The 22,507-nt window shown below is 53.6% G+C and overlaps 7 protein-coding genes across 7 annotated transcripts; 4 read left to right on the top strand and 3 right to left on the bottom strand.

Moving 5' to 3' along the window:
- Nucleotides 1-243: 243 nt before the first annotated feature.
- On the bottom strand, nt 244-917 carry J4E85_010806 (uncharacterized protein; the record flags this gene model as incomplete). Its single annotated transcript, XM_051475010.1, has 2 exons — nt 244-558; nt 606-917. The coding sequence occupies 2 exons, from the start codon at nt 915-917 to the stop codon at nt 244-246; spliced, it is 627 nt and encodes a 208-aa protein (XP_051321227.1).
- A 541-nt stretch (nt 918-1,458) lies between these two features.
- VRG4 (GDP-mannose transporter into the lumen of the Golgi) lies at nt 1,459-2,761 on the top strand (the record flags this gene model as incomplete). Its single annotated transcript, XM_051475009.1, has 4 exons — nt 1,459-1,701; nt 1,750-1,837; nt 1,887-2,270; nt 2,322-2,761. 4 exons carry the CDS (start codon nt 1,459-1,461, stop codon nt 2,759-2,761), a joined length of 1,155 nt encoding a protein of 384 aa, XP_051321226.1.
- A 1,905-nt stretch (nt 2,762-4,666) lies between these two features.
- On the bottom strand, nt 4,667-5,256 carry HTZ1 (histone H2A.Z; the record flags this gene model as incomplete). Its single annotated transcript, XM_051475008.1, has 3 exons — nt 4,667-4,996; nt 5,097-5,179; nt 5,238-5,256. 3 exons carry the CDS (start codon nt 5,254-5,256, stop codon nt 4,667-4,669), a joined length of 432 nt encoding a protein of 143 aa, XP_051321225.1.
- Nucleotides 5,257-6,752: 1,496 nt separating this feature from the next.
- On the top strand, nt 6,753-12,498 carry J4E85_010803 (uncharacterized protein; the record flags this gene model as incomplete). The annotated part of the gene is made up of 6 exons (XM_051475007.1): nt 6,753-6,846; nt 6,912-7,193; nt 7,248-9,095; nt 9,143-9,387; nt 10,118-12,321; nt 12,372-12,498. 6 exons carry the CDS (start codon nt 6,753-6,755, stop codon nt 12,496-12,498), a joined length of 4,800 nt encoding a protein of 1,599 aa, XP_051321224.1.
- A 521-nt stretch (nt 12,499-13,019) lies between these two features.
- On the top strand, nt 13,020-16,973 carry J4E85_010802 (uncharacterized protein; the record flags this gene model as incomplete). The annotated part of the gene is made up of 1 exon (XM_051475006.1): nt 13,020-16,973. One exon carries the CDS (start codon nt 13,020-13,022, stop codon nt 16,971-16,973), a length of 3,954 nt encoding a protein of 1,317 aa, XP_051321223.1.
- Nucleotides 16,974-17,780: 807 nt separating this feature from the next.
- On the bottom strand, nt 17,781-18,297 carry RPL33B (60S ribosomal protein L33B; the record flags this gene model as incomplete). The annotated part of the gene is made up of 4 exons (XM_051475005.1): nt 17,781-17,900; nt 17,965-18,038; nt 18,105-18,174; nt 18,229-18,297. The coding sequence occupies 4 exons, from the start codon at nt 18,295-18,297 to the stop codon at nt 17,781-17,783; spliced, it is 333 nt and encodes a 110-aa protein (XP_051321222.1).
- A 1,629-nt stretch (nt 18,298-19,926) lies between these two features.
- On the top strand, nt 19,927-21,953 carry J4E85_010800 (uncharacterized protein; the record flags this gene model as incomplete). Its single annotated transcript, XM_051475004.1, has 8 exons — nt 19,927-19,973; nt 20,167-20,239; nt 20,291-20,311; nt 20,363-20,707; nt 20,763-21,045; nt 21,093-21,749; nt 21,798-21,866; nt 21,919-21,953. 8 exons carry the CDS (start codon nt 19,927-19,929, stop codon nt 21,951-21,953), a joined length of 1,530 nt encoding a protein of 509 aa, XP_051321221.1.
- Between the last annotated feature and the right edge of the window lie 554 nt (nt 21,954-22,507).

Raw genomic sequence — 22,507 nt, 5'->3', positions numbered from 1 at the left:
TCTCGTGCTAGCTGGACATGTGCAGTTCGTTTGAACGCAATCCTTCTCTTCCAAGTAGTTTGTTTGTATGTTGAGCATTCCAAGCAATTGTCGACGCGCCTGCTGCACTACCAGATCAGTGCAGCTTTGCAAGCATACATACAGTCTTCGTTCTTCCACGCGCCTCCCCGTCGTCTCAGCTCAATGCCTCTTCCAGGCATTCGGTGTCGCTTACACTTCAGCCGAGCTGACATGTGGAGATTATCAGTCCCAGTCCAGGTCCTCGTCTTCTTGCTGCTGAGCCCTGGCGTTCTGCAGTCTCCGCCTCTCATCCTCTTCGTTGACCTTGTTTCTCGCAAGAACGTTTGCACGAATCAAACGCGCCTCCAGATCGCGAGTGGTGAAGCTTTGCTCAGTGTGGCCGAGTCCCTCAAAGCCAATAATGCGGTCAGCTCCGATACCATCGATGAAGGCAATGACACAGGGTAGAACTTGGACTCCTAGGCGTGTGACTAGGAAAGGGCAGTTCTCCACATTGATCTTGAGGAAGCGGGCCTCGTAGTGAGATAATGCAAGTGACTGGATCGTTGTTAGACAATGCCTTTTGTAGCAGTGTTCGTTCTTACCTCGAGATGTGTGTCCATGATACGACACCGGTTGAAGTCGGGCTTGAAAAAGTGAACAACACACAATTGCGTGCTTGTGGTGATATCCATCAACGCCTTCTCATCCTTAATCTCCGTGTATCTGCCATGCTCGTTCTCTTTCAGCCGCCGTGCCTTGTCATACTCGTGATGTAATTGCTGGAGTCGTTGCTCGCGGAAGGCATCTAATTCCTCGTCGTCTTCCAGAGACGCAATAAGCGCATCTTCGTCTGAGTCGTCGTCGCGCGCAGCACGATCAACGAGGGAGGCGACTTTGGGATCTAAGGCGGACATTTTTCTGGTTTTGTCTGGGGTCGCTTGTCGAAGGATCAGGGGAAAGAGTACAGGACTCGATAAGGAAAGTCACGTGGCGATAGGCTGCCGGAACGAACAACGCGCGTTTACATACGCTGCTCGGTAGCGTGCGTGAATTGGCCTGACCGTCTAGAGCTTACGCTACGTGCTGTAGTAAGGGCTAGCAGTGAAAAATAGAACACAGCTCGTAAAGGCGGCAGGGTGGTGCTGACAGGAAGTTGCTCGTATTCAAAGGCGGACTAGCGGCGTGTGAAATTACCACTACCAACAGCAGAGCAACTCCAGGCCAGGGGAGAGGCAGAGCTGAGACCCACCCACTTCGCGTCCCTGCGCATCTCTCTTGCGACGCCCGTCTCCTTCCTTCTGGTCCCACACTCCTGTCTTTTCTTCTTCACTCGACCGCCCCTCCTTCCACGTCGCACACCCGCCGCCACACACCTGTCCTCTCCCCGGACATTCCCGTCGCTGCCGCAAACCACAACCCTCCACACGCGAGCGTATAGACCCCCTCTCCACCACCATGTCCGACGACAAGAAGAGCGACGACTACAGGGTCGATATGCCCTCCGGCAAGGAGTTCCGCGCGGCGTCGCCGCCTACTCGATCAGCGGGCTCAAGCCGCGCGGGAGGTGTAGCCATCACAGAGAACCCAATTGCTGCGGTTCTGGCATACTGTGGATCTTCCATTATGATGACCGTAACGAACAAATACGTCCTTTCCGGCGTCGACTTCAACCTCAACTTTTTCCTACTCTGCGTACAGGTATGATCGTCCGCGAATGCTACAGACCGCCATTCTAACGCATTGCAGTCTGTCGTCTGTGTAGCAGCCATTTCGATATGTAAAGCCCTTGGTATCATCAACTACCGCGACTTCAACAGCGATGAGGCAAAGAAGTGTAGGTCCAATCCACCATCGACAATGCGGGAAAATGCTAACATCGCCAGGGTTCCCCATCTCCGTCCTCCTCATCGGCATGATCTACACCAGTACCTGGGCGCTCAAGTACCTTTCGATCCCCGTCTACACCATTTTCAAGAACTTGACCATCATCCTGATCGCATACGGAGAGGTGCTCTGGTTTGGCGGTGCAGTCACACCAATGGCGCTCTTCTCCTTCGGACTGATGGTCCTCAGTTCCGTCATTGCGGCCTGGGCAGACATCCAGCACGCTTTGTCGAGCATGGGTCACGCTGCAGAGAAGACCACTGAGGCCATGTCGACTCTGCACGCCGGATACCTCTGGATGATGTTCAACTGCTTTTGCTCGGCAACCTACGTTCTGTGCATGCGCAAGCGCATCAAGCTCACCAACTTCAAGGACTTTGACAGTAAGTTTATCCAACGCCGAAGCCAAATGGAGCAATTGCTAACTTGAACAGCCATGTACTACAACAACCTCCTCACCATCCCGATCCTGCTCGTCGCCTCCATCCTCGTCGAAGACTGGTCCTCCGCCAACGTCACAAAGAACTTCCCCGTCGAACAGCGCAACACCGTCATCATGGTCATGATCATCTCCGGTCTTTCCACCGTCTTCATCTCCTACACATCCGCGTGGGCCGTCCGTGTCACCTCTTCGACAACCTACTCCATGGTCGGTGCTCTGAACAAGCTGCCCATCGCGCTCAGCGGTCTCGTCTTCTTCGATGCGCCCGTCACCTTCGGCAGCTGCTCCGCCATCTTCGTCGGTTTCGTCAGTGGTCTCGTCTACGCCCTCGCCAAGGTCCGCCAAAACAGCAAACCCAAGACCGTCCTTCCTACAACCAACATCCCGCTCAGCGCTAGCAGCCGCAGCATGCAGGACAGCCTGAAGTCATAGGAGCATAGTCGCAGGCCAAATTTTCAACGACAACAACGGGCATGAAGGCAAATGACTCTCGTTCCTGTGTTTCTCATGGCATTGTCGCATTGTATTGTATACGAACGAATGTCCCTTTTCTTTCACTTCGCCTTTGGGTCCCTAGGGAGGTTCTCTTTCTCAAGGTCAACTTTTTTGTACCTCTCATGCCTTGGAGCATCTTACCCATACTATTCAGAGTCTTAGAACGAGTTTGGCGTTTTCGGATTGAAGCAGCGCGGAACCCTGCGGTCTGGCTGTGGTGGTGGAGTATGTGGAGCGAATGGATGTACTAGCATTTTGTTCAACTACCTTTTCGTAATTTCGAGTTGTTCTTCATTATGTGTTCTTTGCTGTACATCCAAGCCGATATCATGCTTTAACAGACTCCTGTTTTCATACATCCCGTATTCCCCCTCTCCCTCCACCCCCAATCTCAATCTTAACCTCCACCTCCCCCCTCTCATTCAACACAAACCTTCCTTGCTCCATAATCTGGCTAACAAGAGCGCACCCGGGTTCCAGCCACGCGCCCCTCATCTTGACATACACCATAGTCCCGTCACTCCAATTCGACTCCGGCAAAAGCTGCGTAACAACATCGCGAAACGGCATATCACCCGCTACATTCACCCGCAAGGTTTCAGTCCCATCCCTACTTCTCATCTGCACACGCAGACGCGTAAGCAAGGGCGGTAAGATGAGTATCTCATCTCTGCCCAATTTCTGCGCCGCCCTGGGCGTGACTTTGACATGGAAAGGGCGGAATAATGAGGTTGTGTTTGTTGAGGGGGGTGGGGAGGGGGTTGAAGCTTGGTCTTGGTTTCTCCTTGGGCGAAACTCGGATGGAATGTTTGCGTGGGGGTCGCCGGAGGGCATCATGTAGTATGGGCGTATTTCATCTCGGGAGTCATGTTCGGAGGGGCTGGGCGAGATGTCGGAGTAGTGTGAGGGGCGTCTGGCAAAACGGCCTTGTCGGGGGTGAGGGGAGCGGTACTGTGGTTGGGGATGTTGACGCGGCGTATGGCGGTGTTGGCGAGGTGCGTCGTATGTATGTTGAGGGTGGTAAGTAGTTTGGTTTGGGGCTGAATAGCTTGGGTAGACGTATGCAGAGGGCATGGGGGTGCGGCGAGAGTAGTCGCGGCTGAAGGGAGATCCAAACATGTTGACGATGGGTAGTTGTGGAGTGATGTGATGGTAATGATAGATTGTGATAGTTTGGAGATGAAGAAGATTGAATGTTTAATGGGATTAATGTTATGCTGACATTGGTACCATGTAGTTGCCTTGCAAGCATACAGCTTCCTTCGCGGCATGTGTGGTTTGAGAGACGGGAGTATACATTCGTGTGACCAAACTCAGAATCGAGATACTCGTGATTGTCGCGCAAGCCGAATCCGCAAACACCACAGCGCGTGTCTGAGCATCATTCAACACACATGCACACGTGCTATGCGCGTTTGAGCATTGCGCTTCGCTTCTGTTGAACCAGAGGAGGTAGCTATGCGATATGCGCGAACGCGTCTTGGTTGCAAATCGTGTACCGTTCGATCGGAGAATGCGATGGGCTTTTCTTGTCGCTCACTGGCATCAATTGAGTGTTGCTACATACCGCAAAGGACAAATGAAATCCATGACCTCAACACCGATCCTCTCGCGCCTGACTAAAGAGAGTTAACACCGTATCCTAACATCCTGTACTTCAGCAGAAAGATGAGCTGTCCCCGTCAAGAGGACGGCAGAATGTGTAGTAAAGCCAAACAAAGAGCGTGCTTATCCATACATGTGACAGACGTTTGACCGCTTGTTAGGCCATAGTTGGCTTGCGAAATGGTCCGTCTTGCCACGATGATGGCGCGTGCGCGTACTGCCCAGAGAACCAGCCACCTATACCTCGCCAGCCTTTGCGGCACCGCCCTTCTTCTTTTGCTCCACCTTGAGTAGCAATGCGCGATTGATGTGCGGCAAAACACCTCCGAAGGCAATGGTAGCACGGATGAGTGTGTCGAGTTCCTCGTCACCTCTGATGGCGAGCTGGAGATGGCGTGGCGTGATGCGCTTGACCTTCAAGTCCTTGGCAGCGTTGCCTGCGAGTTCGAGAACTTCGGCGGTCAGGTATTCGAGAACGGCGGTCAGGTAGATGCTGGCTTTGGCGCCGATGCGCGTCTTCTGTCGCGTGAGGTTTCGGAGATGGCGCTTTATGCGACCGCAAGGGAACTGTGGTGAAGATGGCACGTTAGCGCGTGGTTTCTTTGTGCTGCACGCGAAGCATTGCGCGGGGTGCAATGGTGATGACGCGTATTGGGCAGCTACTCACTTGAAGGCCGGCTTTGGCGGAGTGCGACTTGGGAGTCTTGACTTGCGCATCGCCCTTTCCTCCTGTCTTGCCACCTGTCTTTCCTGCGCATCCTGTTAGCTCTCGAGGCCTTTCGGAGCGCGACGCAAAGTCAGCGCGTACCTTTACCACCGCCAGCCATCTCGGGTGATTTATTTGGGCTAAATGTCGGTGTCGATGGAATCAATAAAGATGCGCGACCGTGATGCCGGGGGTTCGAAGCGGATTCGAGGTGGTGGTGTTTGGCGAGAGGTGGGGTGAATGTGGTCAGGTCTTGCTGGGAAGAGGTTCTACTGTTGTGACAAGGTTACGTTCTTGTACCAATCGGGAAGGCTCCACTTGGCATGTACAAGGTAAGGCACCAGTCCAGTCGCCAACCGTGCGACGGCGTGCATGAAGATCGTCGGTAATACTGTGAGATACTCGTTACTCTGATCTGATGTTTTTGTCGCATTTTCCATGCCTCATGGAATGCTGGACGGTAAGGTGGTGGGGGCGGGTGCACCGGACGTAGCTTTGTCGTTGCCACCCAACGAGGGTGCCGAGGAATAGTTGCCGAGTATGATGTCTGAGTGACAGATGCTAGAACCTAAGAGTGAGACATGATGGAAGTTGAACATATTACCGTTCTTGGCCGCCTGGTCAACGTTCGTGCGCTCAGGCAAAGCGGCGGCTTTTCGACTACAAGATCTGGAAGTGACATTACATAGAATAATTCCAGACGTGAAGAACTGCGCAGAAGATGTTGGATCTGTGATCATCGTCAGTAAATTGTTGGAGAACCTGAAGTGTGATTAGGAAGCACGGCGCCATGCGGGGCGGCAGTGATTTGCTACGGCTCTGGAATAACCATTTAACGGCCTGACTAGAGTGTACACGATTCGCTTGAATGTTTGAAAAGGATGATCTGTCAGGCGACACGGGCTCGGTCGACTGGCAGCAAGTGTTATTGCAGACAGGATTGGGAGGCAGTGACGTAGCAAGAGTGAAGACGGAGAAGATGACGGTTGAGAAGACAAGACGGAGGAATTACTTACAGTGAAGGTATAATAGGCCAGATCACTATCCAGTGGCTGCTCGTCAGTACCGATGGTGAGTTTGATGGGAATATGAGCTCATCGCTTGTACGTCTGGCTTCCAAGGTTGGAAGCGATATGAAATTCCAGCCCACCTCTGCGCGAAGGCTGTAAGTCTGAGTCCGATCCCAAGCTACTGTGTCCGGTACGGGTAAGCTTGAGATAGTTTCAAGTGTGCACCGCAAAAGTGGTTGGAGTAGCAAAGTGATGAACTTGTGCTCACTGCTCCCGCATCCAGTCGTGATGGCCCGTGCGTCAAGGTCCCGCCCTAGCGCTACGTCTGCATGGCTCCCTCCCCTGTGCGACAACATGTGTAGATGCTGCCGCAGCCGTGACGAGACCAGCTACTGCGCGTGCGCATAATCCCCACTGCCCGTCTTTTTACAGCCTCAATCACTATCCGCGTCTCTGCCTGTGTCCGGTGCCCCAGGGTCCGAGCTCTGGAGCCAGATTCCGACACGTCGACCGCGCTGTTGCCGACCCCCGACGCCGCATGCCAACCCGCACTGCACGCTCTCTACGCACCACGATCGCCGCGACGACGCTCTAGCATACCTCTGTCATGGCCTGGCAGTCGCCCTCGGCCATGAACGGCGGCGGTGCCAACGGAGGGGGTGACGGCAATGCGCCCGCCGGCACAGAGTACACATTGCAGGGTATGCGCTTCCCCTGGACATGCCGTAGAGCTGGCGGGGAGACTGGCAGGCTGACCCCCTCACAGGTGTGATGCGATTTCTACAGCTGGAATGGCACAACCACGAGCGTGCACGGAATGCCTGGGACATCGAGCGCGCCGAGATGAAGGCCAAGATTGCAAAACAGGAGGGCGAGGTGCGGAGTGCGAAGAAGCTCAACGACCAGCTGAACAAGCACATTCGCATGCTGGAGCAGGCCCTCACCAACGAGAGAAAGAAGAAGAGCGAGGCAGCAGGAGGTGACGCCGAGGCCACAACAGACGACAAGGACCCCAAGGGCAAGAAGAGTGGCAGGAACTCGACGAAGCGTGCGTATACTTTACTGCCAGTTTACATTTCGGACGCTTACTAACCTGGCGAAGCTCAAAACAAGAAACACAACTCCTTCCTCGACGTTGACTCAGAGTTCCTCGACCGTGCAGAGGCCGACCGCGAGAATCTACGAGAGAAGTCGAAGCTCTACCTCACGAAATGCGTCGAAGAGATCACGTACCTCCTTACACCACCCCCGCAAGCCCCGCAACAACAGCAGAACATGCAGCCGCTCGCAAACGGCAACGGCTACATGAACCATGGCGAGGCCTCGATGGAAGATATCTACCTCCAGCAACATCGCCAGAGGCTGCAGTCGCAACTTCCAACCATGCCAGGCACATCCATGCCTACCCACCAGCCTCCCAACGTACCAGTCCCCTCCGAACTACAGAGCTTGGCCAACCAGCACCAAATCCACCACGCACCGCAGATGGCACGAGAGCCTTCACAGCAACAACCACTTCCGTCCAACGCTGCCATGGCTCAGGAGCTTCTCGCTGGACATCAACGCCAGGTCCAGAACCAGCAGCACTTCTCCTCGGTGCCCGAAGAGCAGGTTGAAAAGGTCACTCATGCTTTCGACAACGAAGGCCGTCAAATACCGATACGTGGAGATGACGCCTCGGATGCAAGCCAGGCTGCCAACCAAGACAAGGATACAGATGACTGGATCTTCGACCCGGCATCGGAAACAGCTCAGGATGGCCCACCAAGGCGGCCTGACACCGAGGAGTTTCCATCAGCGGATAGCATCCCAGCAAAATCACCACCACGACCAGTCAAGAGGGCCAGCAAAGACCATGTTAGGCGATTGAGCAACGACCAGAAAGCACAGCAAGCCGTAGCTCAGTCAGCAGCAAAGAACGACCCGCAAAGTTTCAAAGTTCGATTCGCACTCCGCGGTCACCTTGATGTAGTGCGGTCCGTCATTTTCACCGGGGGCGGCAGTCCTAGTGAACCCGAGATCTGTACCGCAGGAGACGATGGCATGATCAAGAGATGGATGATTCCCGCAAGTTACGCAAACCAGCACAGCATGAACAATGATCTCGACATCCAGCCGTTCTGGTCACATCGAGGACATGAAGGCACTGTGACATCATTGGCAGCCTGCCCCGCTTCTGCTCATTTCGCTACGGGCGGAAGAGTCTCTGGCGATGGCTGGATATTCTCTGGTGGTCAAGATGCTACGATCCGCGTATGGGAACGAGGCCGAGTCGATCCCAAGGCCACCCTGGAAGGGCACACAGATGCTGTCTGGACTGTATGCGTTCTTCCGACCAACTGTGCTAATCTCTTTGGCGCGGATAGTAGCAAGTATGGAGGACCGGACCGCGTCATACTTGCTTCTGGGTCTGCCGACGGCACTATCAAAATCTGGGCTGTAAGTGCACCGCCTCAGTTGGTCTCACCGCAGACGGGATCTCGACGTGGTGTTGGTGGTAGCCGAAGACATTCCGTCACATCTGGCTCGCATCACCCATCCTCACCGCAGCCCAGCATTGCTACTACGACACCATTCCATCACACGTTGATACATACTATCGAGCGCGACACGCATCCTTCACCTACTTGTATCAGCCCGCTGTCACCCACTGGAGAGAACTTTGTTGTCTCATTCTCCGACGCATCTATATTGGTGTACGACACGAGGACCGGTGAGGAATTGATCGGTATGGCTAGCAATGAGTCATATGACGGCACTCCAGCGACTGGTATTACATCAGTCGTGACAAGTTCCCAATACCTTGAAGGCTCGTCACAAGAGGCGGGTCGCGGTGGTCCTGACGAGGAAGGTATACACGGCCCGACGGGATCTGCCAATGGCGGTCTCGAAGGGGTTGTAATCAGTGGGCACGAAGACCATCTCATCCGGTTCTTCGATGCCAACTCAGGTACGTTTTGCAATATCAAGAAATACATCCTCGCTAATCAAGAACAGGACAATGTACATACAGTATGCTTGCACACCCTGCAGCTATTTCTTCGTTGTCGCTCAGCAAAGACGGCCGGGAAGCCGTCTCCGCTGGCCACGACGCTTCCATTCGTTTTTGGTCCCTTGACAAGCGCATCTGCACACAGGAGATCACCGCGCATCGTATCATGCGTGGCGAAGGTGTGTGCAGCGTAGTTTGGAGTCAGGACGGTCGCCTTGTCGTCTCAGCAGGTGGCGACGGCATAGTGAAGGTATTTGCAAGGTAGTATCCTGCAGAGCCACCAACTACGACTTCTCCTCGCATTTCTGAGCCTCCGTTTCGCATGAACTATTGGCATTTTTAGCTGGACATACCCCTGGATTTTGATCGAAATGGGAAAGGGAAAGCATGATTGATGGGTATTCTGATGGTGGGATGGTAATTTTTCGTTACTTCTCAACGCGCCTTTGGTAGACAGGCATTCGCTGGCGCCGTGTGTTATGTTGACTCCGCTGCCTTGTATTATACAATTGGGATGATCGAGCTCAGCGGGAGATACGCAAGAGCCAGCAAGTCAGTAATCGACTTTCTCTAATATCTGGCAGCGTGATTATGTGCGTTTTGCCTGAACAAATGACCTGAGTTCAATACCTACCTAGGTAGGTATACATTTGGCATGCAGCCGTGACGTATTGATGTCCTGGCCGCGGGGGATCTGTGCACAGAGGGCCCCCGTATTCTGGGCAGGCGCGAACATGGATGCCTAAGCTGAGCTCTGAGCTGAAGCACGTTTCTTTCGACCCCCACCATTTGCGATCGCTTGGAATGCTGCGTCTTCTCTTTCGCGCGCGTTGATTATTTACCCTGGTGTCATTAGACACGCGTGGACATGTCTGGTATAATCGGTGCTGTATGTTCCTGCCATTTCTAAGCGCGTCAACAGGCTCCGGGAAACTTCCCAGGTTTATGGTACCAAGCTAATGCACCTACTACCACCGTAGCTCGTCGCTCTGCCCCAGAGCATCCAGTCTGCAAAAGAACTTTACGACTTGCGCCTCAAATACAAAGATGCCTCGGTTCTCATTACCGCGATATACTCCGAGTCCATGGTCATTGCAGCGTCATTGTCCCAAGTCCAAAGCCTCCTACAACATGACGCGCTACGGGAGAAGCCCCAGCTGCTCGAGACCTTCGATCGTGCGCTTACGGGGTGTCGAGTTGTATACGGGTGCCTAGAAGAGGAGGTACGGGACTTGAGAGTGAAGGCGGAGAACGACAACCTGAAGTTCAAAGACAAAGCGAAGTTTGTGTTCAAGGAAGAGACCTTCAAAGAGCTGCTCACCCAGATCCGTGGCCAGCAGTCAGCGCTCAGTTTGCTGATACAAGGATTGCAGATGGAGTCAATTGCGGATATTAAGAAGCTGGTTGAGGATAATAGTGTGACACTCGATCAGGTTGTAAAGCGGTCGAGGACTCTACGGCAGTCGCACCCGAGACTGAAGGTACCGGAGTCGTTGTTCGATCGGAAAGGTCTCAGTGACAACGAGGCCGATGTAGAGTCCATTGCGAAAGCTACGGAGTTTACTTTCGATGATGAGGTCGTCAACTCGAAAGCGTATCGTAGGGCTATGGCAATAGCTATGTCTACTTCACGCCATGAGATCGATGCGTCTGAGGGAACAGGTACTGCTGTACCAGAAGACAGTTCGATTGCTCTCGAGACGACGCCTCCCAGTGTACTGAAGTCGGAAACAGAAAGAGAACCATCCCCTCAGGCCACAACGACAAATGAACACGCAGATTTGTTCGATACCCTCGAGCGCGACATACTCTCCTTTATGCCGCAAACCTCATCCACGACACTTTGCTTGACTCCCAACCACACAGGGCCTAAGAACCCCTCTTCGCTACCGAATGATCCTTATGGCTCATTGACTCCGGCGCCACTGCGATCGTTTAGTGGAGACAGCGGAACGGGAGTTCCAGAAGCTGCGCCTCCGTTGCCTCCTCGCCGCCCAAGTGAGCAGCATGTCGCAACGCCCCAGATGCGCTCAGTATCTTCTGATGATAGCATTTTTTCCTCCATCGCACCATCGATTTTATCAAAAGCGTCCACGGGATCGTCTTACACCGTGTACGAAACTCCACCGTTAAGCCCCAATTCGACCGGCATACCTTCGCGAAAGCCCCTGCCCTTCATGCATAAGCCATCTTACAACGCTCAAGGTAACACCACGCGTGGTATGGACGAAGTTGCAGCAGCTGGGGCATCGTTGCCCTTGTACAATGTCGAAATGCACAGTATCTGGATGTCGCTGGCCGAAGCCGAGAGGAAGTTTATTGACCGCATAATGAGACTGAAGCGAATGTTCTACGATAATATCATAAAGCAATGGCCAGTCCTTGAGAAGCATATGGATGCTATCCTTATCGGCGAGCAACTTGCGGCACTTCATCAGCAGTATCTGCTCCAGGCGATGGACCGTGATCTCGCTGGCAGTACTAACGCCCTCTGCAATCCATACATGATCGATATTTGGGTAGACAAGAGTCAACAACTGTATCGAGAATACTGTCGCAAGATGCCACATGCGGCCTCCTCACTACGAACGACACAGAACTTGGACCCGAAGTTTACACCTTTTGTCAACACACTTGGTCTGAGTATCGCTTATTTTGGCAAGAGCTGGCAAGATTATTTGGAGCTTCCTCAGGTACAGATGCAGAGTTATATCGACAGTCTGCAGAGGCTTGTCAGCATCGCGGACTCCCTCAATGACCCGACAGCAAACCAGGAGGCTATACGTTTACGACGTGCTCTACAGGCCGTGACTTGGCTGAAAACATCCATCTCAACCTTACTAGATGAAGCTCAGGCTCGTGAAGATGTACAGAATCTCCAGAGGCGTATCCGCACAGATGCACTAACGTTTGCGCAACTACGCCTGCATGAGCCGGCCCGTCGCGTTATTCACCAAGGCGGTATGGCAATGAAGTTCAAGAGCCAGGGACCTTGGGTTCCAGTACACGCCATGTTGCTCGACAATTACTTCATATGGGGTAAAGCTAAGAAGAGCAAAGGGGATGAGGTTCTGATAACGGACCCGCCTATCGCGGTCGCCGACATGGATTTGTCCCTTCCCACAGACGCATACCAGTTTCAGAAGGCTACCATGCTCGACCAAATAGCAAGGGGCTCAGTCGTGTAAGTCTTTCATCTACACATGATGTGTCGCTGAGCTGACTGGTCATCAGATATGTCATCACAATCAACAACAAAGCCCAACCAGGTAAGCCCAGTCTGCTAGGTCTGTACGGCTTCCCGGAGAGAAGAGACTGGCTCGATCATTTCACTGCTGCTGGGACTAAGTTCCAGAGGTGAATTACGTCGTTGTTCTGGGCTCTCAGATACCTGGTCATGGCTCAGGGCCGTTCGCGGCCATTAAGGGGATAGACCCGATGATCGATCCGCTGTCGGTAAGGGTCACTGTCGCCGGTGCACGTACAGAGTGGTATAGGATAACAAGTCCGACCTACGCCTGCCTGTTGATCAGCAGGCTTCCCCGAGTGTTCAGTTGTCGTGTCAACGCCGCTCATTAGGGCAATATCCCGCGGACGCTCGCCGCGAGTCACTGTCTCTGGTGCATGCACAGAGGGGTGTAGTCGAACAAGTCCGACACAGGCGTCATTTGGTGATCAGAAGACTCCCCCGAGGGCAAGACCGTTCGTGCTGACCCCGCACACTGGGGCAATACTGAACGGACTCTCGACGAGCTACAGCACTCAGTTCTGGCACTTCACTACACCATACACAACGACCACTGTGCCTTATAAGCCGTGCTCCAACCGTCCCCCGCCACACACACCTGGCGCCCTTTCTGACTATATACATCAATTGCAAACATGTCGGATATGCAAGAAGACGAGCCTATTGACGCGCGCCATCCTCCTATCCCGGACGGGCTCTCTCCAGATAGCGTCGTCGGAATCATCACAGTTCACGACCCCAAAGCTTTCCACGCAAACCACAACACAGCCTATAGGAAGTCGCGTTTGAGGTCTCCACGAGCCGGCGGCGAGTGGTCCTTAGACGGCTGCCATGTCTTTCTTCATCTCGTCCAAGGTCAACCCTGCTACACCATAGGCCTGTCCAACCTCGAGAGCCCGAAGCCTCCGGCTTGCGATGTGTACCTCCCTGACGATGGGGCCGACCTGCTTCTGTTCGGAATCGTACCGGTTTGGAAGAACGGCAGCTGGCGATTGCAGTCCGCTTCTGAGACTATCACGGAGGTGAACGGTGCGCCCATTCAATTCAGCGATCCGCATGCACAAAATCAGTTTCCACAAGCGATCTATCTGCGGCAGAACTTAGTCAACCACGTCTTCGTCAACGGCTTGCGAGTCGACATCTTCATGTTAAAGGCAGTACGAGAACTCTACGCGTTGGAAACAGCATTCTTGCCGTCAGAGCTGCATCCCTACCTACAAGACGTCACTCATCGCCCCGAAGCTTGGGCACGGAATCGCTATCTGCTGCTCTCTGAACAAGTCTCCGCGAACACCTGCCGGGTTCTCGAGCGCTTCACCGGCAAGATCGAGACCGCGAAATTCTTCCGCCGTGCGGGAAACCGCCGCAAACTTCGGGATGCTGAGTTTTTCAAGTTCGGCAAGGCTAAAGTCGATGTATCTGTCGTTCGTTACTTGCAGTCGCTCGACATTAACCACATCCCCGCTGTCATTACCGAGACGCATGAGGGCTTCAAGACATACGCGACTCTCGAAGAGGACATCAAGAAGCAACATCCGCGCATGCGCTTCACAATCGCTTCGAAGCTCTTGCGGCGACTGTTCTCAGCCCTCGCCTTCTTGCATTTCCACAAGATCGTTCACGGAAACGTCACCAAAGAGGGTGTCTTGCTTCGCCTAGTGGACTACAAGCCCGAAGCTGTGCTCTTAGTGGACTATACAAGGGCAACGTCGTTTCCTGCTGGCATGCCTGAACCTCTGGAGAAGATGATCGAGGACGGTCGCGCCGCGATGGAGATTGTCGAGAGCTGCTGTGATATCTGGCAACTGCGGAAGGCACCACCGAAAGATGCCTTCGGCGAAGCCTTCATGGCGAAGAAGACCGAGGTTGCTCGCCAAGAATCCGCTCTCATGGAGCGCGTCGTCGCCGACTTCTTCGGACCGAAAGGCGAGTCGCGAGAGTCTGAGAAGGGCAAGAAGATGCTCAACTTGGTGCAAAACAAGCAAGACGCCTGGTATTCCGCTCGGAACGCCCAGATTCACAATGCGACCCGCCGTGAGGTGGGGCTATGCCGCTCTGATATGATCAAAAAGATGGAGCATGACTGGTCGCTCCTACATCCATTTCCAAATATCGGCGAAGAGCAGCATGTGATATTGACTCTGGGACATCCATACCTAGACGGCCTGACTACGAAACTCTACCACAATCAATGGGACCTGCCGCCGCGGGATGTGTGCACCAAAATCCAACAACTTGCCGGCGAGGTGGAAGAACCCTGGCAGACCTTCGGAGTCAAGCGAACAGTGCCATTGACACAGGTCGAGGGTGGCTTCGAAGAGCGTTGCTTCCTGCACTGGCTAGCGAGCTGTTGCGAAGCCTACCCAGAGTGGCGTTACGCGATTGTTGAGGAGTACGAGCGCCTCGTCGCGCCCCAGCACGGAGTAATCGTGTTTGCAGATATCAAGAAGCTTCGAGGTGCTCTTGCGGGTCTAGGTACCATGCCGGGTGCCCTAAACGCCACATTCGCGCGTTTGACGAGTGAGGAGATCAAGACCCAGCCTACTACAAACATCGAAGAGGTGCACAAGGTCTCGTATCACCTGCCCTCACGAATGTTCAATCTGACCCAACTACATCGCCTGGCAACTCCTGGCCGCCTTGTCGCCTGCATCAATGAGGGCGACACAGATTGTCATGACTGGGTAGAGGTACGCGGAGAGCCCAAGCTAGAGGGTCATTACATTGCCCTGTCCTTGTTGTCGGACTTTGCAAAGCAACTAGGACTTACAGCCGAGACCTATTCTCGTACGCAAGACTTCCCTCCATATGATCCAGCAGACTTCAGCCGGGTTATACAGCGCGTCGTCCTTGCTCACACTGGCCTTCTTCCCTGGGCATCTGTCACTCGCAAAGGCGCCCAGTTCAACTTCCATGCACCCGAAATTGCCCACGACTACGAGAGTGCCGGGGCGTTTCTATCTACTTATTTTGGTGGTATGAAGATGTTTCCTACGATGCCACAAGGTAGTGAATTCTATGAGCGCTCTGGTCACTGGTCAAACTTCAAGACTGGAAGGGAAATCGATGAGGTAATGGAAGTGGACAAGCGACCCATTCTGCCTGCGAAGGGTCAGTTGAAAAAGTCGGCATCGCAGTCGATGAAGTCGCTTCAAGTTTTGTCGCCGCATGTTGATCGTACTCGCCTCTCTCAGACGCTGGAGACTCGCAAGCGTGCTCGTGCTAGGGCTCGACCTCTAGGTAAACGCGATGCAGACAACGAAGTGTCGGGCACAGCCATGCAGGCCGCGAAGCGTCCACATCTTCCTTCCAGTATTCACGACTCAAATCAGCACAGTACACCACCAGCGGAGGAGCCCCGGCCTACTATCTCGTTGACAGACCATGATCTGGACAAAACTGTTGCCAACCTGGAACGTCAGTTCTCATCTGGTGAACCGCTCCCTCAAATCTCACACGTGCCAGACACGTCATTCTTCACACGAAACAACGGAGTAAACACCAATGTCCTTAGCAGCCCGCCTGCTATCTCAGCAATTGAACAGGGAACATTCACTATCGTATCCGATGACGAAGTCAACTTGGACGAAGACTACAAGCAAGCAGACGAGTGGTTGAAGCACATGGAGGAAGACGATGCGCCTCGAGATTCCGGTATCTTCGGTCTCAATTTCCACCACACCTTCCGTGAGCAGGGTGATGGGCCGGATAATGAAGTAGACGAGTCAGATGATGAAGATGGTGGTGAAGCGACGCCGATTGCCAGTGACAAGGCGAAACAGAAGGACTCGCCGGCACCCAAGCTCAAAGACAAGAGCGCGTTTGCAGCCGGCTTGAATGCGATGGCGTCGATGCGAGGTATGAGCAATGCACAGGCAGTATCGCAGTCCTTTCCCATGTTCCAATCGGTGCCCAAGCAGAGCAGTCCTCCTTTCGCTCGACCAGCTTTCCTGGCCACCCTCCGTGCCGAGTCTGGAGGTCATCGTCGGAACGATATCTCCATCTCGGATCTCGCCAACGTGAGTTTCAGGGTTGATCCTGCGCGCTCAGATCCTCCGCCACCGGCGATGGGTGTGATGGGTTCTGAGCAATCGCCGCCGCCGTCAGCCCAGCCACAGCGTGTGGATGAGTCGTTTGGATCTAACGTTTCTGGTCCGAATTGGAGGATGACGGGAGAATGCAAGGATAGTGAGGAAGAAGAGGAAGAAGAGGAAGAAGATAAAGAACTGAAAGACTTTCAACCAGGCGAGCGGCTTAGTCAGGGTGATTCACCAGGCACGCAACCGGGAGAGCCTCTTAGTCAGAATGAGCCGCCAGCCACGGAACTAGGAGTTCACGTTAATCAAGACGAAGATCTGCCAGCCACGCAACCAGGACGAGATAACTCCGGTCAGTACGACGCTCTACAAGACGCACAACCGGGAGAGTCGGCCATTCTGCATGGACTGCCAGACACCCAACCAGGAGGTCAGTTCAGTAGCGTAGAACAGCATCCCGATCAGGGCGATGATCCATGGAGCCAGCCACCAGTAGGATGGGATGGTCGGAGTCCCTATTCGTCGTTCTACCCACCACCATGGAAACGATAGATTAACAACCCGGGCAGCAGAAGGAGGACATGGGTACATGAGTTCACGGCAAGAGGATAGCGATTACATGTAGGATACAGAGGTCATAGTTAGCATCATGTGATCGAGCGGTCACTCGCTACATGTCAATTGGCCTTATGAAGTTACGAAGGAATGATGGTAGATACCCAGGGTGTAGTGCAATACGATAAAACTCAAGCCTTCTTCTTATGCTATCGTGACGTGTCGCGTGCTCATGACATGCCCGACTAGGTGGTGTTCGAGAGCTCGATCCTGTAGACCCTGACTAGTCAGGTATCGATAGGCCTTATGCGGTTTTGTATCATTTGTCATCGTCTGTAGTCATGCGACCAAGGTTGTCGTTGACGAATGGTATAGCGATCGCGCGATGGGTGGGTAGTGCTTGTAGCAGCGGTACGGAAGATAGCCTACACAGTTAGCAGCACATGGTTGTACGTTCCGAGCCGTCGCAACAACCCCATCTCCACGACATCACGCCAATGCACCCAATGACTTTGAACATGTATGATTGATCTTGTCAGGAATCTTGATTGAAGAAAAGTGCCATTGTTATATGGACTTTCAGGACATCAACATTCACACCGTCGCACCCAGCCCGAACAAGTTGCCGTTGTGTATGGGAAAGACTGTGCATGTGTGTCTCCCCAAAGATAACTGAATTGTTCTCGAATCTGACTTCCGTGCCCGGTATAATATTGCGCCTGAGGTGATCCATCAACTACCATTGCCTTATTTTTCGGCCGCTTTCATTCCCGTTCTCGCCAAAAAATGGGGTGTCGGAAGAGCTTATATCGAAGAAGGGTACAGCATGACGCGGACGGAGGCACCGAAGGACTTGGGAGGCAGGTTGTTCTTGAACTTGGCGCGGACGACGCCGGAGTTGCCGTGGGGGCGGGTGACCTTGCCCTGTTGTTTGGGTTAGCTTTTTTGTCTTGGGTGGATTTCTGGACGGTGGGATGGGAATTCGTACCCAGATGACACGGATCTTGGAGCCTTGGATCGCCCGTTGTGCGCGGTAGACGTAGGCTACCCTCTTGCCAGCGTCTGTCGTCGGTACGTTAGCTATCAAAATTCGAGCGTCGGGGGGACACGCGGAGCGCGGAGACGTACACCACTGAGCTGCCTTGACATCGTCGACGCCCTCAAGCTTGAGCAGAGAGGTTCCGGGGTTGGTGTTCCTCTGCGGTCATCGTCAGAAGGGGAGCGTCAATACGCGAATTCGGTGCGCACAAACCTTGCCGCGCTGGTAGCTGATGTGCTTGCCCTTGACGTAAAGGCGGTGGGACTTGTTGTCGGCAGACATGGCGAATTTTTTGGGCGGCCTCGGGGGGGTGAAGGGGACGTCTGGGTCGGGGTTGATGCTGTCGTTAGTACAGAGAAGTCGTCGTTGCCAAAGAGAAAGACGAATTGCTTCATGTCCAGTGGGGCGTTCTCGCTTACTAGCGCCACACCAGCCACAGCTTGTGTGGCGCAACGCTGCCGTTGCCTCGCCGCAGGCAGTCGCGAAGAACACCAACACTACAATCTTGGAATATGGATTTTGGGATTAATGAGTCTACCGAGTATCAATTGGGTGTCATGGATGTACATTGAGGTTTTGATAGCAAAGACGCTGCGTTGCACGCAGGTCGGAATATGGATGTGTCTACACTTCCTCACTGGCATCATCACCATTCTTTGACAGTAGAAGCAGTCAGACGACTGGCAATACCTTTGGACGAAATGCGCTCGAACTCACGTCTTCAACATGGCCACAGTATGTAGGGTCGTGGTGAAGGCACAACTCCTCCCGACGTTCCGCGGCAACGCTTATGCTCGTCCCAGCCCCCTCTTGCTCGTTCGGGCTTTCTCTTGCAGCGGATGTGTAAGCATGGCGGTTCACTATCAGTCTAGCAATCCGCCTGGGCATGTTCCATCGTCTGACTGACCAGCCTTCGCGTGTCGCACGTCGCCCTGAGGACCATGCGTCATCGGTCCGGCCAGGCCAGGTGTGGTTCACTCATCATGTCACGGCCTGGGAGGACCCAAATAGCCAACGGCAAAATTCTCACGTCGCCATCATGTCTCCCGCGCTCACACGTCACGTAAAGTTCATTGTTGGGAAGCCAGCACGCCAGCATGGCTGCGAGTCTTCAATTGCGATGGGCCCCACCAGGCTGCTAGCTTACCAGTGCTGGCCGCTCGGTATACTCAAAGAGGGGCCGGAGGATTTGACAGACCCAAGTACCAGCCCGCGACACTGAGACGGCCAATGCTTGTGTACACTCTAATAGAATTTACACATCGTCCGGACTCGGGCAACCTCGCAGCGGGGTAGCCGTCCACGAGCTGGGCGTGCCTCGCGCGCTGTGACGGTTGTGAGACGCGACCGCAGTCTTGGGACACACTTATAGAATAAGAAACAAAGTTTAAGAGCCTCAAAGTCTATCCCTTCCCAGCCGAGCGTGGACGAAGCCGTTCCACGCGCAATGCATGGCGATGGTGGGGTTGTCCGCGAATCCCTAGGTACAGCTTTAGCAAGGTCTCCTCCGGCGGGCTTCAAGGGTTTTGACTGGTGCCGGAGAAGCTTTGCAAGACGTGCGGCCGCTTAGTGATGCTTGAGGAATGACCTAGTTGTTTATCGATGCCTTTTTAAAGACGTCAGTCCGCGCCGTGTGTTTCTGTGAAGCATTCCTGTCTGAGACCCCATCACCGGCGTTCGAGCGGCAAATTAAAGCTAACCAACGTCACCACCACGCGAAACCGCTAGAGCAGCTCCGATAACCCCACTACATAGGACTTTTCCTCACACATCCACGTCCTATCCGTAGCTTCCGCCCTTACTTCGAGATCTCTTGTGTTACCCTATTGCCCTCACCCACTGCAGCCCTTAATTGAGCTGTAACCTTGCGCCCGCTCCTCCCCCAAAGCGTTTACATCACACATCAACACAATGGCGGACACAGTTATCCAGCCCAAGCATGAGGAGGTCAATGCCGGGTAGGTCGCCCTCACCGCCCCTGATCGATCTTTTACAGCCTTTTACGAGCCGTCTGAATATGTCATCAATTTATCCGGCCGTTGTTTCCTGCTCAAGCGCCTCGCGCTCCTCGGCGGAGGGGTTGGTCGATGCGCGAAACCGATCAAGGCCTTTAGCATTTTGAACACCACAGCTAACCAGATCTCGCGATAGAAACATGGAGCTCAAGGACAACACCATCATCGTTGTTTTGGGCGCCTCCGGTGACCTAGCGAAGAAAAAGACCGTACGTAAAGAAGCAAGCATGCGAGCAAACATCAGACTAACGTCGTACCAGTTCCCAGCCCTCTTCGGCCTCGTAGGTTGCACGATACAGATCGACATGCGCATTCTCTGACCACCAGCACAGCACCGAAACAACTTCCTCCCAAAGAACATCCACATCGTCGGATATGCACGCACAAAGATGGACCGCGAGGAGTACCTCAAGCGCGTCAAGTCGTACATCAAGACCCCCACAAAAGAACTAGAGAAGCAGTTGCACGAATTCTGCGAGTTCTGCTCGTACGTCTCTGGCCAGTACGACCAGGACGAATCCTTCGTCGGACTTGAGAAGCACATGCAGGAGATCGAGAAGGGCCGCAAGGAGAACAACAGGATATTCTACATGGCTCTCCCTCCCAGCGTCTTCATCACAGTCTCTCAGCACCTGAAGCGCAACTGCTACCCCAAGAACGGCATTTCTCGCGTCATCGTAAGTCGCTCTTGTGCAACTCTCCGAACACACGCAGCTAACCTCTGTCGCACAGGTCGAGAAGCCATTCGGCAAGGACCTCCCAAGTTCAAGAGAGCTGCAGAAGGCGTTGGCTCCCGACTGGACCGAAGATGAGCTTTACCGAATTGACCACTACCTGGGTAAGGAGATGGTCAAGAACATCCTCATTCTCCGATTCGGTAACGAGTTCTTCGGCGCAACCTGGAACAGGAACCACATCGACAACGTTCAGATCACCTTCAAGGAGCCTTTCGGAACCGAAGGCCGTGGAGGTTACTTTGACGAGTTTGGCATCATCCGTGATGTTATGCAGAACCGTAAGCGAAGACTGATGGTTGGAATGAGGATTGACTAACGATTGCAGATTTGCTCCAAGTTCTTACCCTCCTCGCTATGGAGCGCCCCATCTCCTTCTCGGCCGAAGACATCCGCGACGAAAAGGTCCGCGTCCTCCGTGGTATGGCCTCGATCGAGCCCAAGAACGTTATAATCGGACAGTACGGAAAGTCACTGGACGGTCAAAAGCCAGGCTACAAGGAGGACGACACAGTCCCCAAGGACTCGCGATGCCCCACTTTCGCGTCCATGGTCGCCTACATCAAGAACGAGCGATGGGACGGCGTGCCCTTCATCCTGAAGGCAGGAAAGGCCCTGAACGAGCAGAAGACGGAGGTCCGCATCCAGTTCAAGGATGTCACCTCTGGCATCTTCAAGGATATCCCGCGAAACGAGCTCGTGATCCGTGTGCAGCCCAACGAGAGTGTTTACATTAAGATGAACTCCAAGCTGCCCGGTCTCAGCATGCAGACTGTCGTCACAGAACTCGACCTTACCTACAGACGGCGATTCTCCGACCTGAAGATCCCCGAGGCATACGAGTCGCTCATTCTCGATGCGCTGAAGGGCGACCACTCCAACTTCGTTCGTGACGACGAGCTCGACGCTAGCTGGAGGATCTTCACACCTCTTCTCCACTACCTTGACGACAACAAGGAGATCATTCCTATGGAGTACCCATATGGTTCGTAGAGGCCGAGAACATATGCGAACACTGGCTAACTCTTATCAGGCTCCCGCGGTCCTGCCGTATTAGATGACTTCACTTCTTCTTACGGATACAAGTTCAGCGACGCAGCAGGTAGGACCTCACCTCTGCAGGACATTGAACCCAAAGACTAACTCGATTCTAGGATACCAGTGGCCCATGAACGAGCAGAAGTTGTAGATGGTGACTACACTTAGAAAGCGCCTCGGGTGAGGTCTGCTCGGGGTGACGAAGAATACATTTTTGGGAGGGTTGAGCAGCTTAGGTGCACTCAAGCCAATAAATAATGAATACAACGGCATTTGCATGTCGTACAACTTGTAATTATACATGTGTGATGGTGAACAGCCCGCTGCCGATCACTTTGTTCCGGGCAGCACATTAGACTTCCGAAAGCGGAGGCTGGTAAGCTAGGTATGCTTGGTGGGGTCCAGGGCCAGAGCGGGATGGCATCATCGGCGTTATGAGAAATTTTTGAGAGGCGTCGCGTCAGACGACATCGATTGAGTCAATTGTAGGTGTCACTGTAGGCAAAATTAGACGCAACCAGTCATCAAGTACTCGCAAAAAGTGGGGATCATCTCCTGTGCGTGTGTTGTTGCTGGCTATTGCAGCCGCCAGTCATACTTTGCCGCAACATCCTAAAACCTGCCTTGCGATTACCCTGTGATTCGTTGAGCATTTCACAGTTTGGTAGCTGTAGTCAAGAGTCACTGCGTATTAATAGTCTAGAT

The sequence above is a fragment of the Alternaria conjuncta genome (assembly GCF_024043145.1).
Source record: "Alternaria conjuncta strain BMP 0040 chromosome Unknown scaffold_26, whole genome shotgun sequence".
NCBI classification, from domain to species: Eukaryota; Fungi; Ascomycota; class Dothideomycetes; order Pleosporales; family Pleosporaceae; genus Alternaria; species Alternaria conjuncta.
Note: the sequence above shows the minus strand (reverse complement) of the source record. Positions and strands in the feature narration are given on the sequence as shown.